At 46.8% G+C, this 15,178-nt stretch overlaps 1 protein-coding gene across 3 annotated transcripts in view; it reads left to right on the top strand.

Moving 5' to 3' along the window:
- The window catches only part of LOC126537748 (protein ELYS-like), a 167,449-nt gene that overhangs the window by 12,243 nt on the left and 140,028 nt on the right, over positions 1-15,178 (top strand). For all 3 annotated transcript variants that reach the window (XM_055074524.2, XM_055074523.2, XM_055074522.2), the window contains exons 6-8: positions 2,806-2,914; positions 6,131-6,262; positions 13,745-13,829. In XM_055074524.2, the coding sequence (XP_054930499.1) occupies positions 2,806-2,914; positions 6,131-6,262; positions 13,745-13,829 (326 nt within the window). The remainder of the gene's footprint in view (positions 1-2,805; positions 2,915-6,130; positions 6,263-13,744; positions 13,830-15,178) is intronic.

Here is a 15,178-nt window from a genome sequence, read left to right on the forward strand (position 1 = left end):
GGGAGGGCTCAGCGAGAGCAATCTTATCAGACTTTACCACGCCTTCCTCATGAGTCACGTAAATTACGTAGCATCGGCGCTAAAATGGACCAAGAGAGACGCGGCCAAGATAGAGACACTGATGCGCAAGAGCATCAAGAGGGTGCTAGATCTTCCGATCACTACAAGCACGGAGCGGCTCGATCGGTTAGGGGTCCACAATTCGCTAGTGGAGATCATCGAAGCACAGACCAAGGCACAGGTCGTGCGGCTGTCGACCACCAGGGCGGGCAGACGCATCCTAGAAGAAGCAGGGATAAATGCAGAGGCAGAGTGCAATGCATGCAAGGTTGCGCTCAGCGCGGCGGTCAGGGGCATTTTCAAGGTAGAACCGCTTCCGAGAAACGTCCACCCACAATTCAACGAGGGGCGCCGAAAGGCGAGGGCCCGAGCACTGCTGAAATCGGGCGCAGCGACCAGTACGCAGCAGTCTCGATATGCTGGGATGGGACGATCATTAACGCGGCATCGGTCAAGGGGGTAACGTCCGAAGTGGCCGAGCAGGTGGCAATAGCCATGGCAATGAGGGACCCCGAACGTCCTTACGTGTACATGGATTCGCGATCGGCGGCTGGAGTATTCGTCTTGGGCTCAATATTGTGGGAAGCGGCAGCCGTCCTCGGCAATGAGGGAGCCGCGGATCATCGCATCGTCAAATGGTTTCCAGCCCACATGGGGGCACGCATGCACCCCGACTTTCCCAACATCAACAAGCTGGCGCACGGACGCGCGCGAGGACTCGCGCACCGCGGCGATCGTGGTGAGTGAAGTGGCGGGGAGGGAGGGGAGCACCGAGACCCGCTGCTCACCTTCAGCGAAATAACGCACTATCAGCTGTCAAGGAGGACCGAGGCAAAAGCCACGGAGAGCGTCGCAAGTTGGCATAGCGCTCCATAAGATGGCGCCAGCTGCTTTGCGTCCGCGTCAACTGTGAACGTGTTCCACTATGCTACGGAACTATACTCCATGCATGAAGAGAGAGACGTAATAAAAGCAGAAAATGAATCTGCGCCCACCCTTTCTACACTCTCAGCGAGTGTGGAAATGCGCCACGGAAGCATCCCCGAAGCACTGGACTGCCCAGTTAATAGAAAAGAAGATGGTGCAGACAAAGCGCAAAGCTGTGGCGCTTGAGATGAAGCTGCAAATTTTGCAAAACTCAAAGAAGTATGAGCCTACGTAGGAGCGCTGTGATTATGACAGCTGCAAGCAGGGACCATGCCTATCAATGGAAAAGGCGTGCTTTATGCGCCAGGGCAAAACCCCCATGAAAGTGAAACCAACACGGTGAAAGCCACTGACATTACCAAGCTCTGGGAGCACGTCGCTACTGACAGTGAAACAGGTGGTTCTTAGATGGAGGAGTTTCCGAGTGCAGATAGTGCTGCCTCGTTCTGTGAAGAGATATCAGACGGGGCGATTGTTGTCGCGACAGATGGCAGCGTTGTGCGACGGAGGCAACGACAGCAGCGGCAGTGACGATGAGAATGACAGTGGCCAGTTTTTGACACCGACCACAATCGAGTCACTCGTTGATACCATGCAAGCTAAAAACATTGCCGCCAGTGCGCTCGTCCATCAGCTGGGTGCACTGCACACTGCTGTTATGAACCTGAAACTCCCGTGAAAGCAAGTGGAGATTTCCGATTATTTCAGTGCGCCCAACGCTTGACACATTGTTTAGAGGTATAAATAAACATTATTTTTTGTTGCCTGCTTTGTACATCTATTTTTAGCGTAAGTGGCAAATTTGGTTTTGCAGTTTCAACGATATGTTTGGTAGTTTTTATATATATATATATATATATATAATTATTATTTTTGTCTGTTTTAGGGCAGTCCAGATATAGTGACGATCGGTTATAATGATTGGATATTGCGTTGTTCTTGATATCGTTATAAGTGGACTGCACTGTAATACATAGATTTGTGTAATCTCTGTGCTTGTGGCTTTAAACCTTCTAGTGGCTGTATTACTAGCTAGGTTTTATCTTACTAAATTTTCAGGCAAATGTTGTTCTCAGCAGAGCAAGGCAACAAGTCTGCACACTTGCATACTATACACTGCAAATTGTTGCATGTTTAATGTGATATTTCGTTGAATATCAATAGAATTGAAGCTCGTTATATAGTGTACGTGGCTATTACTAATTGTCCGATATGTTGAAGCAAACTAATGTATTTTCCCCCCATAAACGGCATACTGCATAATGATATACAGTGCGAGACCATATAGTATAATGCAGTCACTGCTGGCTCCTGTTTACCTTCCCATAAAACTCTGTGTATACGCTCTATGTATACTGCTTATAGTGGCGACGTGCGAGACGAAATACCTGTTATAATGCGGCTACCAGAAAATCCTGCAGACAAGTGAGGCAGTGAGCATGCTTCTCCATGAGGTGCGCTGGCTGAGGGAAAAACGACGAGGGCAATGCGGAGAAGGAGGCACTGATCGTGCGAACATAGAATGGGAGAGAGGGAGAAAAAAATGCGGCAGCAGCGTGCTGGCTCAGCAGGTGCACACAGGGGTTGCCGAGGCGACAGAGTAGCTTTTTGCTCCAGCCACTTGTCAGTGGTGTGCATTGTCGCTCTTTGGCTCTTCGGTTGGTGCACGGAAAGTAAATACAGCCACCGATTGCCATTTTTGGGCATAGATATGGTCCAAAATATGACCGAATTCCCGGGCAGGCTAGGAAAACAATTTTTTTTTTAAATACTAAATTTCTTGCAAGCGTCATGACTTGTCACATTGTGCCCTTACAGGAGACACGGAGGTGACATGCCTGCAGTGGCTGCCCCAACTGCGCTGCCTTGGCATTGGTCTGGGCAATGGCACGGTCCACCTGTGGGACGTCCACAAGTCAACTTCTATGTGCGTCTGCTTTTTTTTTTTCTTGTCTTGCCCGAGTGCTGTTCGACTTCGGTGGCATCACTGCTCCACCAATTAATATGCACATTATTGAGGTGCTTTGCCTGCTGACGGAGTAAAATGCAATGGGATGCATTCTCCCCTAAATGGGACTGCATGTCACTGGTAGTCCATGTCGTGTTTAAAATCAAGTTCCATTCTGTCGTGTAAGCACAGATGGAAACTTGTCGAAGATTAGGCAAACTGCATTGGTGGCTGATTAGTGAGCCATTTCAGGTGTGCAGAACAGTCGGTAGGGGGCTAACAGCCTCAACGGTAGCTGGCAAGGACATTGAACAAGAAAAAAATGTCCCTATCTATAGAGGATTGCCGATTCTTAGCTCGGCTGGAAAATTTATTCTGGGAGAAAATGAACGACCCACCAATCACACCTGTCACTGTTCTCTCTTGAATAAGACTGCAAAAACCATGGCACAGATATATTCCTGTGTTCTGTAGTCAGATAAGCCACTGTGTGCATTATAACAACGAAACCTGGCTAGTATGAGGCAACCTTTAGGGAGTTGGACACCTGTGCAGGGTAAAAATGGGGATCGGGAAAATGTTTCAACTACAAAGCTGGTGACATTGCCCCATTGAGCTGATGTCGGCAGATAACTTGTTGCTGTTCAAGGAGACGCAACTAACCAAAGATAGACTGCTTTGCACCTTTCAGCCAACCAACTGGCATGCCACTTACGAAGAAAACGGAAGATAAGAAATGTGCAGGGCGACCAATTTTATTGGGCTTTATACGGAAGAACTTGTGCTAATTTTCCGCACTACTTTGTCCACACTTACTACTACAGGGCTTCGGTGCCCATTCTGTGCAGGCATCCCAGTGTGAGAAACGCAGTTTGTTGCGGCCATTTTGAACTTCTGAGCAGTCCTTTCAATTGTGATGTTCTCGGACACTAAGGCTGTGTTTCAATACTCTATGTATCATGAGCTGGCTGACACTCCCAGGGTTAGTTCTAGTAGCAACACATAAATACCCCAGAAAGTGAATGGGAGAATGGCACCGTGGTAGCTCAATTGGTAGAGCATTGCATGCTTAATGCGAAGACGTGGGATCGTTCCCCACCTGCGGCAAGTTCTTTTTTCATCCACTTTCATTTCCGTTAATCTATAATTCCTTTAATTCAATTAGTAAGTATAAGTAATTTCCCCTGTGTTGTCCTCGGTGTCTTTGTTTGTTGGCTTCTTATGCTACGATTAATAAATACCGTGCTGCTCAGTTCACCCTCTTTCTTCTCATTCGATACTTGATGTAGGCATTCAAATAGACAGTGCAGCGGAAGACGGTGCCCAGCGGGCCAGGGTCGTTGCCGAGGATCTCTGAAAATTTTCCTCGGGCGATGGACCGTTGGAAGCCTAGCCCCGCGCACCAACAGCAATACCCGTTGGACAAATAAAGTTTATTCCTATCCTATCTGAAAGGCAGTATCGAAGTAGCCACGAAGTCGAGAACAATGCAGGCTATTTTGGTATGCAAAGTGGTGGCTGAGCAGAATGCTAGGAAAGTTGAAGCTCTGCCTGCGTGCAACAAGACATAGTCTTGCTTTCTTTTGCAGTAAAGTTGCTGCATTGTGTTTTTCGTAGGTTTGCACAAGCAAGGTGTCAAGCTATATGCACAGTCAAACCTCGTTAAACCGTAGTTGGTCGAAGCTTGGAAAAAGTGCGTACTGAACAATAGTACTTTTAACCGAAACAGCATGAGATCACCCACTTACCTGTCAAAAACGAAACTCTGAGAGAGTGCGATGAAAGGTCAGAAACATGCAGTATTTATTCACTTTGCGCGACAAAAGCGTTATTTTTGTTTGATGCCCCAGCGGCCTGGCAGTGACGACAGCAGCCTCAAGCTTACTGAAGCTGCGAGCCAGCTTTTTAGCCAGCCCCCCTCTTCTCGGCAAACACTTGCATGGCAGATTCCTCGTTGGGGTTGCAAATTCTCCGTGCACGGGCGCGGTAGCACTGCAGAAGTCGCGGGGTGCCTTTTTCTTTGCGGGTTGCTGTTCTCGTCGCAACGATGGCATTCATGAGGCTGACATAATATGGAGCGTCTTCTGCCACTGTCGGGCCTGAATCGTCCGTGCTGTCGCTTTCCATGTCGTCCTCATCACTGTCGTTAGGCGACCCTTCGGCAACAACAGAGGCAACGATGGCGAAAAGTGTGACCTCGTGCCGACATCCCTTCACGGTCGCAGCAGCGCTGCCAAGCAACTTTTTCGCATTCGAAATGCTGCACAACATAGTCAATGGTAGATCCCTGTTGCGTGCCAGCGCCGACTTCCTTGTGACATGTTCGATAGCACGAACAATGTCCAATTTTTCTTCTGTGCTGAGCACCTGGTGTTTTTTATCTGAGCTTCGGCATGACGTGAGTCCTAGCTTGCACGATGCTCTCTGGCACGGCGCCGAAATGATGTTTGATGTGGCTTCATGCGCAAACGCATAGGGTGCTTGGAGGCCATTGTTCTGATTTCTGAGGCTTGTTGTTCTGCCATGCCGCCCGATGGTGATGACACACCGCCCTGATTGCATGACGAAAAGTGGAAACACTACGTGTTAATCGGTACTTACAACAATAAGCTGGTACGGTTTATCCGGATACAAAGCACATTATGTTCGATGGCCGCTGAGTCGAGGATTTGACTTTATTACTTTTAATGTGCAACTACTGTTTAAGCAGGTACAGTTTAACGAGGTTTTACTGTACTTAGCTTTTTCTTGTCGACAGCAGGTGGTATCAAGTCTGGGAGACATCTTGCAAATGCATTTCATAACTTGGGCTCAAAGCTGTCTCCTCAGCAAAGCAGGCTGTTATCTCTTGGTTTAACGAGAGCATTGCTAAGTTTGTAAGAAGGTATTTTACCAGTCTTAAGTTGATACAGTGTTTGCCACCTTTACTGTCCCTTTAACGCGTTGACTGCGGCAGCGTTTCTTAAAGGCCCCGATTCCTTGCATCGCAGTCCACCTATCCTATCCCACATGGGCATTGGGAGCCACACGCAAGTGAAGTGTGTCCTTGTGCTATCCGCGAGCTCCAGTGATGACTTCACTGTGCTTGTAATCAGAAGCGACAAGAATTCTTTGACAGCCTCACAGAGGGGGGAGTAACAACCCTGACCCACCTGTGACCTCGTACCTTGGTGAACGTGTCAACTTCACGCGCAGGCTGGTGACTACCCTACAGTCGGACCTTCCCGTGGTGTCCTTGGCTCTGCAGGAGCCCGAGAATGATCCTCGATGCTGCTGCTACCTGTGGGTGGCCCAAGGATTCACCCCTGAGTCCTCCACAAGCACACCGTGAGTCTCACTGCTGCCTCACTCGTTCGAGTTTTCCTGCCGGCAGGGTCCTATAGGTACAGTTGAACCGTGCAATAGTAAAAGCCAGAGAACGAAATTCTTGCCAATATAAAATAGTTTCGTATCCCCAGTGAACGCCCATCGGATTCAATGCATTTGGTACCTCTCAACAATGAAACGTCACAAAACTGCAATTCCACATTTATGAAATTTGCCGGAACATTAATCTCCTTGTTATGTTGCCATGTAATGCTAACGGAATCCAAAAGGCAATCGAATGCATTTTCTGCCCAGTTAAATTGCATAAAATACCACCACGACATGCTTGCCTCATGTAGTGGCATACCACTTGCCTATCATCGAGGCGACGTGAGCTGCCACACTATGTGCCTGTCATCGAGGCAACGAGAGCTCCCACTTCTCCGTGACGAATCAAGAATTCGACGCGGCAGGGGGCTTAAGAAGCACCTAGCCATCTCCGCGACAAATCAAGAATTCAACGCGGGTGACGTCATCACCCGCCCTGCCTGGTTCCTGCCGACGAGGAGTTGCCAAACGGATTTAAGGGAGAACCAGCCCATTGTGAAGACAGTCACCTCCAGCCGCCCAGTTGGTCTGATGCGCTCTTACAGCTACATGTACGCTGTCATCCTCTATCTGTAAATATTGTATAAAGTTTTTAGTTTCCTCTTCGTCTGCAGAAAGAGTCCTTCTTTCATCCTCCACCCCGAAGTCACAACAGTGGATGGCAAGCTGTGGGATTCGAAGCCAGATAACACCCGCTACACCTCTCAAAGGCAGCCACGAGGTCTACCGGCGTCAGCTACTTTGGAAGGATGAGTGCCCGACGTTTGCTTTTCGCATCGCCAGACCTCTGTCGCACATGTTAATGCTAAGAACTATTGCTCAAGTATTCTGAAAGGGTTGTAGTAGTTTTGTCTTAGTTCACTTTAGGCCTTGTATAGATTTCTGGCTTCGGAAGCAAAGCTAACTTAGAGGCAAAACCGGAGACAAGCCATCAGATCGTGATGGAGAAGCTCAGGATACAGGACCTTCTTGATGTTTGTCAGGAGATGGGCATTTCGGTTGCCACAGCAAGGTGAAAGAAAGCCATTCTGGACGTTATGAGGGTGTGAGGAGCGAGATCATGCTCTTAAAATGAGAGAGCTGGAAATAGAGCAAATTCGTATAAGCTCGACATGTTCAAGTCCCCTTTCCAGTAGAGACGATACGCCTAAACTGAGGATACAGAACCTGATGCTACTGTACAGGATAGGTGGTGATATCACAATATCACACTTTTTCTCGTGAATTTTAAACGTACGTGGGAAAAGATAGGGCTGGACAAAAGCCTTTGATCTCAAAAACTTCTTTCAGTTGTCCCAGAAGAGGCCGCAGAAAGTCTCGCATGCTTGTCTAAAGAAGACTACGAGAACTATGCAAAGGTAAAAGTCGCGCTTCTTCGCAAATACCGTCTTTCTGCCGAGGCATTTCGACAGCGGTTTAGACACATAAAAAGAGGCAGCGAGTCGCACAGTGAGTTCGCGTACGAGTTAAAGTCTAACTTAAAGGAGTGGCTCAGAAGTGCAGAAATGTATGGCAATCACGACAAGGTGCTTGAATGCATAGCACTGGAGCAGTTTTACCAAGCTCTTCCAGAAGTAGACTTTGGCCGCAGGACAGGCTCCCAGAGGTAGACAGAGAAGGCAGAGCAGCTCGCGAAGGAATATTACATGCGCCGAAACTTCCAAGAAAAACCGATTCAGGAAGATAGGCTAGAAAGAAAGGATTATTCTATAAAGCGGTTTCCCCTCTCAACCCAATTTCGCCGAATAAGAAATCATTTACGAGGAACGAGTTCAGCAAAGAAGTATCGACTAAGGCTGAGGTGGCGAGGAAAGAGATAGCAAAGACAGCCCAGTTGGCTGGGGCCGCTAAAGCTAAAGCAGACATAGAGCTCGAGGCCTACGTCTGTTCGAGGCCTGGAGACCAGTTATCTGCTTCCGTTGCAGCAAGGAAGGCCATATTGTCTCAAATTGCAAGGAGCAAATTACGTTCGCCAGCATTAGCCAGTCAGACGAAAATCTGAGGCTGCTCGAGCCATATATGCAGGATGTCGTGGTAAACGGGAAAATGTGCAGGGCACTTCGCCATTCCGCCTCTACCGTGGATGTTACTCATCCATTCTGTGTTTCTGCGGGGGACTATACAGGGGAATGTGCCCAGATCAAACAAGTTGCAGAAGAGCACAGCGCGTGCTTGCCAGCACTTTTGGAAGGTTGCAAACGGAGGCAGCCGTGAGTCCAAGATTACCCGAACAATTTTCATATTTTCATAGGAGGACCGGTCGTTCTCTACCAATTTCGCTTGCATGGCATTAATGTGATCGCGGTCATGCGCCCTCTAAAAAAAATGTGAAAGGCTCATCTTCAAATGAGGAAACTGACAATGTAACATCCTCACAGCGGTAGTGTAGGCCGGGAGATACGGCTGATGAAAGGCAGAGGACTCGGACTTGGAACTGGATCAATTACCAGATCAGTGACAGTGGGTGAGGAGCCTTTGGAGACTCTGGAATACGGGGCGCCTAGGGCTGAAGTATAAGGTTCACGGCTTAGTCCCGCATCCTTTTGCTGGGAGCAGCTTAGTAGGGTTGAATGAAAGGTGCTTATCGCAGCACATAAAAGTGACCCTTCACTAACTGTGTTGCAGGCTAATGTGAATGAAGAAGTGGCCCGAAAGAACATCTTGTTCTACACTAGGTCAGGTCTCAAGTACCAGAAATATCAGGATTCCAAGGGTCGGACATACAACCAACTACTCGTGCCAGAAAAGTACAGATCGCAGCTTTTAGAGTCAGCGCATGGAAATGCTTGGGCGGGTCGTCTCGGTATCAAGAAGACAAAGGCTAGGCTAGCGCAAGATTTCTATAGGCCAGGATGCTGGAAAGAGCTTGAAACACTTGTTCAGTCATGTGATGCATGCCAGCGAGTTGGTAAATCCAGCGACATGTAGAAGGCCCCAATGAAATTGATGCCCATTATCACAGAACCTTTCTGGAAGCTGCATACAAATGCTGATGGACCTAGCAGAGCCTTTTAGGCTGTAGCCTTTGCATATCCAAGAGCTTATTCTAGAAGTTATAAGATTTAATGCTACGTTTTCATGTATACTCTTGTCTCTTCAGTTATTTTAGCATATTGAAGTTGATTGATAATCACTTACGACACACAATCGTGTGAAGGGTATCATAATGTTAGTGCCGCCGATTAAAATGAGCCTCTAGATCGCTCAAGAGCCTACCGCAGCCACTCGAATGGGCTATCATTGCAAACCAATTGACAGAATTTCGCTCGGAGCGAGACAGGGCAAAATATAAACTTTCTTTGATCGCCTCAGCTGTGTCTGGCCTGCCCGAAGAACTGTTAGGAATTGCCTTGCAGTCTATTCTTTAGCTGTTTATTCTCTTTGGATGTGTCTTTGAGAGCACTATTTCTATAGGTCTGTATCTGGGGCTCTTTATAGGGTGCGTATTTTGTGTTTAGTATAGTAACTGTAATGGTGCTGTTGAGAGCACAGAGGGGGTTAGAGCGTTTGTTTTCATAGAGTTTGATCTGGCACTGTGCAGATTATCAGGAGGGTGCTCACTTTAGCCGAAGTGGTTGGCGTTGATTTTCGGTCACTCCATGAGCTTTCTTAGATCCAAACAAAGACCAGTGGATGAAAAGGCGGCAAAGCCATTTCCTTAACCCCATCAAGGGCGTCACTCAATTGGCACATCGCATACGTCGAGTGGCGTCGAACAGCTCTACTTCTGGATGTATTATCTGGCGGCGGGGGTGCTGTAGTGGCATACCACGTGCCTATCATCGAGGCGACGAGAGCTCCCACTTCTCTGCCACGAATCAAAAATTTGACACAGGAGGGGACTTCAAGGAGCACCCAGCCATCTCCACAACGAATCAAGAATTCGAGGCGGGTGACGTAATCAGCCACCCCGCCTGGTTCCTGCTGACGAGAAGTTGCCAAACTGATTCCTGCCGACGAGAAGTTGCCAAACTGATTCCTGCCAACGAGGAGTTGCCAAAGGCATTTAAGGGAGAACCGGCCCATTGTGAAGAGAGAGATTCGACTCCAGCTGCCCAGTCGGTCTGATGTGCTCTTACAGCTGCATGTACGCTATCATTCAGTATGTGTAAATATTGTATAAAGTTTTTAATTTCCTCTTCGTCTGCAGAAAGAGTCAGTCTCTCGTCCTCCACCCCGAAGTCACAACAGTCAGCATTGCCATTTTGTTGACAAAAACAGTTAATGCATTTGAAGCAATTGCTGGGAACACACCATGGCCGCCATTTTTGTTGTGTCGATGGCTCATTGTACAGTTGCTGGGCGATAATTCGGACTTGACAGGGACCACTGAAACATCCAGATAATCAGGAGTCCAAAATGCCGGATTTGGCCAAAAAGAAACTACTTTATTCCACAAGCAGCCAAAAAAGGTGCGCCGTATTCTCAGATCATTGTCAGAGACACTATCTTCAATGTTACGTGACTATAGCACAAGGCAGATTGGCGTCTAGGAGTAAGTTCATTCTTGGCACAGTGCTAAGTGTGCTATTCTATCACTGTGTTTAAACGCTGTTGCCCAGTTGATGTGTTCAGTCGTGGTAAGTATGCGAAATATTGTATCGTGTGATAATTAAAGTATCTTTTGAAAGTGATTGTTCATGAACACTGCCCAAGTTATTCAATGCGTGTTGCTGCATGCATGTATGCTTGCTCTTGGCCTAGACATTCTGTAGCCGTGATTTTCTAGCAATGCATTTTATATTATTCCTTTTCTCGCTTCTTGGGTTTCATCACTCATCAGCAACGCTTTGCACATGTTATCAATGGGATCGGCCAGCCATGAACAGTGAATAAGAGCGGCGTAGAGTTGAGGGAAAGGCATTGTAACAAAATCGCAGCCAGTATCCCGATTGTTGTCATGCTGTCGCTACATATAGTAGACAAAAACACATGCAGTCGGTGCATGTCCGCATTCTTAACGGTGACTACCGGATTGACTAGGCTTCGCTAGTTTCAGTTTTGCAGAGTGCCGGCGACATGGCTGACTACCTGAAAACGAATATATTGTTATTCCTGCTTTACTCGGTGACCATATAAACACAGTTGTGCAGGCAGAGTCCAAATTATTACACGACGCGGGGTCCAAAATTTGGGTTGTCCTCGTACATTAGGTCTGCAGGGCTAGTGGCGGCACCGCAGGGATGTCCAAATAATCAAGCAAGTTGGAATTATCAGCATTCTTGCCATCGGTCATTGACTGCAATTGGAATGGCTGCATCGCCATTGACCTGTACTGACGATGTGCGTGTTTGCGCTGCTGTTTACGTTTGCCTACCATGTGAGCGTAGTGCATGCATATTCGGCAGCTTGGTGTGCACTAAAATTGTCCAGTGATGCACAAAGAAAACAAAGTTCAACGTCGCACAGACGTGGATTTGTTTACTGTGCTGCTTGAGACGGTGGCCGTTGCATTGCTGCCATACTGTCAGCCGTAACTGAGAACTGGGGCAGTATTGTCACTGAAAGTGATGGTCCGAGAGTACAGCTCCTGATCCCAGTGCTCTGGTTTCGGTACCACCCAGCAAGTATCGCATGAGGATTTAGTGACACTGGACCGAGATTTGCTGGAAGACACCCATATTTTCGGTTGATCATTTTTGGGGATATGATTGCCTTCGCGAGGGTGGCTCGCCACCAGAAATGTCACCGTCCATGGGTGAGTGTTTCATGCACAAGTGCAACAATGTTCCTGGCACCAAGACAGCATGCGCCACACTGTAGGAACGCTTTTTCTTGTAGATGCCGACTTACGCAAAGTGATCTTATACCCAAAAGTGACCGAGCATACCGCTCCATGCCAGTGCCACCATTACCGACTGATGCATCGGGTGCACTTTGTGCTGCTGGCAATGCGGTTCTGGATAGCCTCGAGCTAGGCTCGTCAAAGCAGTCTAAGAGGGTACATATTGACAGTAACCGTTTGTATTTCAGCACATCTCCTTTCCGTGCTCTTATTTTGCAACGATTCTTTAGAAAGAGAATTTTTTCACTTTCCCAGTCGATTTTGTTTAGTGGGATTCAACTATATTCTTAGGTTATCCTTTTAGGAGATAGTCGCCAACGGATTTTTTTCGGGCATGCCCTATAATTAATTGCGTGTAGAGCGTATAAGGACATCTAAAATTTCAGATGCTGACACCCTTTGCTGTCCAATATTTGGAGAATTTTTCGCTGCCACCACTGGTCTGAAAAAGCATTAATTGAATTCATCATTGTCACCACTTTGATTATCTTGCAACCTCAAAGCAGTGCTCTGCAGCGAATGTTTACAAGTTTATACAGCCAGTAACACTTCTATCCTTACTTTGTATAGCTGTCTACTGATTTGCTATTGCAATCAATGCTTCGCCTTTCGGGTGAAACTGGGACTTTTGTTGACTGCCCTATTTTTCAGACATTTTCGTTGTTTTTAAGGAGTTCAAAAAATCAAACCTTGACTGTACTGTACTATCACTTTTGCTGGACTTGCATGGCTTGGCTCAGGATATGTTGACTAATAAAGCCAACACTAATTGTAACGCTGTACCAAGCTCATTATGTTCGCACAATGCCAGGAACAGTGATGGCCGTATGCTTCAGGACACCTGGTGCCAAGTCATGGGAAAGGGATAGTATCTCGGAAGGTTATCATCCTAAAATACTACTCATACTTTCATGTGAGAGCAGCTGTTTCTAAATACCTTGTAGATCACTTGCAACACTGCAAAAGCCCATATGTAATGTGAACCAAATTATAGTACGATGGGTGAAATTAGCATTTCATATTGACCACATATTAAGACAAGGACAGCAGAAAAGAACACAAAAACGACATGGCCGGTAACTTTCAACTGGTTTATTCAAAGCAACTCATGGCAATATGTAGACAAATAAAGAAGATTCTGCTGTCCTCATCTTTATTTACGGTCAATATGATATGCAGTAAACACCAACTAGGCTGACTGAAGTTCTTCTGAAGGTAAATTTAGGTCTGCAAGAAGACTTTCTTCATGTATACCATGTCTCCCACGTAACTTGTGCCAATATTTAAATATATGCAAGCGCCACATAGCTGGACAGAACCAAGGCAGTGTTGTTTGCTGTCGTCCGGAACAAGCCAGGCAATTTTTTGTAGTTCGATTTGGGGTTCTTTTATCTGTGCGTTAAAGTACTCCAAGTGGTCAAAATTAATCCAGAGCAACCTCCACTACAGCATGCATCATAACCAGACAGTTGTTTTGGCATGCAAGACCCCAGAATTATTTTTTTTATGCTTGTCTACTTGTAGAAGGATGTGAAGTCCTGCGTATTCATTTGGCTTTGTGTCTGCAGCTGGGTTCAAAAGCCTTATTGCTTTTTTGTTCTTCCCAACAGGTTGACCTGTTTCTCGGTTACCACGATGCATGCCCTGAGCTTCCAGAAGAAAGAGCCAAGTCAAGATGGGCAGCATTTGTATAAGGTTGGCCACCTCTTGTCTGTTCTTCATGCACAGAGCAGTTGCGCAAAGGCCCTTCACTCGGTGTGGTGGCGCAGCGGCCATAGCATTATGAGCGTGAGGTTGTGGGTTTGATTCCTGTCCTGGTGCTGGCAGCCATGTTGTGATGGGAATGCAATGCAGAAACACTCATGTACCGTGCACATTGAAGAATTGCAGGGTGTCAGAATTGAGAGCTGTTCACTGCGGCCTCCTCGATAATGCACTATGAAATTTCTGGATAAGCTGTTCGGATTTCCCTTGTTGTTGTTTTTTTTCCAAATATTGTGGAAGAACTGTTCTACCGTTTGTGCCATATTAGATTTATCATTATTAGATTTATCATTATATTATGTGAAGTTTGATGACTCAGTAATTGCTGACATCAACAACAACAACAACAAAAAAGGAGTAACATTGCTACATCGAAAGTATTGACCAAGTGCAACCATTCTAGTGTCATATGAAAGAGCAGCGCTTTGGCTTCCGTTCCTGTCAAAATGAGCACTCGAGGCCTATTTGTTAGCGAAACACATGAAAATCAAAACGCATGCACCTTTGGCACTACGCGGTCACACATGAATTCTGTTGTTTCTGATTGACTGCCATTGTGTTCTTGTGGTGCTCAGATTCTCTGTGGTCGTTGCCCTCTTATAAAAGTTGAGTGTGGCCAAGCCGCACTTGAACTCCAGCAGCGTATATAAATTCGGCAAGTAGCTAAAATGAAGCAGTAGAATCAAAAGCAAATGTGCAAGATTATCGACAATAAGGACATTGTGTGACGGTGCAGCACTGGAACTCAAGTTAATTAAAGGCAGCAGCATCCTGTGACATTTGATGGAGATCCTGTGCAGTTCCAATTGCATTTGCGTGGCAAATGCAGAAATAAGAATGGGTGTCTGCAGAAAAAAAAAAATATAAAGCTTAAGAAACCAGTCACTGCATGTCTCTCTACCCTGCTTCTGTAGGTACAGTCGAACCTACTTATAATGATACCGATATTAACAATATATTGGTTATAACGAGAAGCAGCTCCACCGTGAACTTTTCTATGTTTTCTAGGGTGAAATAAGCCACCTACTACAGTGCCCCCATGCCGCATTATCGGCTATAATAATGATGTCTGGCTGCTAGGTGTCCGTGCCGAGAGGTACCTAATGAAAAAACGTTGAAAAGGAAAACAGAGGTATTCAAACCACTGCATCCTCGCTCGCTGCCCACTTGGCTGCTGTGCGCTCGTACAATAAAACCTGTTTTCCATCCTGCTTCGTTCTTGCCGGTCTTGCGCACCTATCTGCCATCGCCCTTCCATCCCTCAAAACACGACTAGGGTG

This window comes from Dermacentor andersoni, chromosome 4, assembly GCF_023375885.2.
Source record: "Dermacentor andersoni chromosome 4, qqDerAnde1_hic_scaffold, whole genome shotgun sequence".
Lineage (NCBI taxonomy): Eukaryota > Metazoa > Arthropoda > Arachnida > Ixodida > Ixodidae > Dermacentor > Dermacentor andersoni.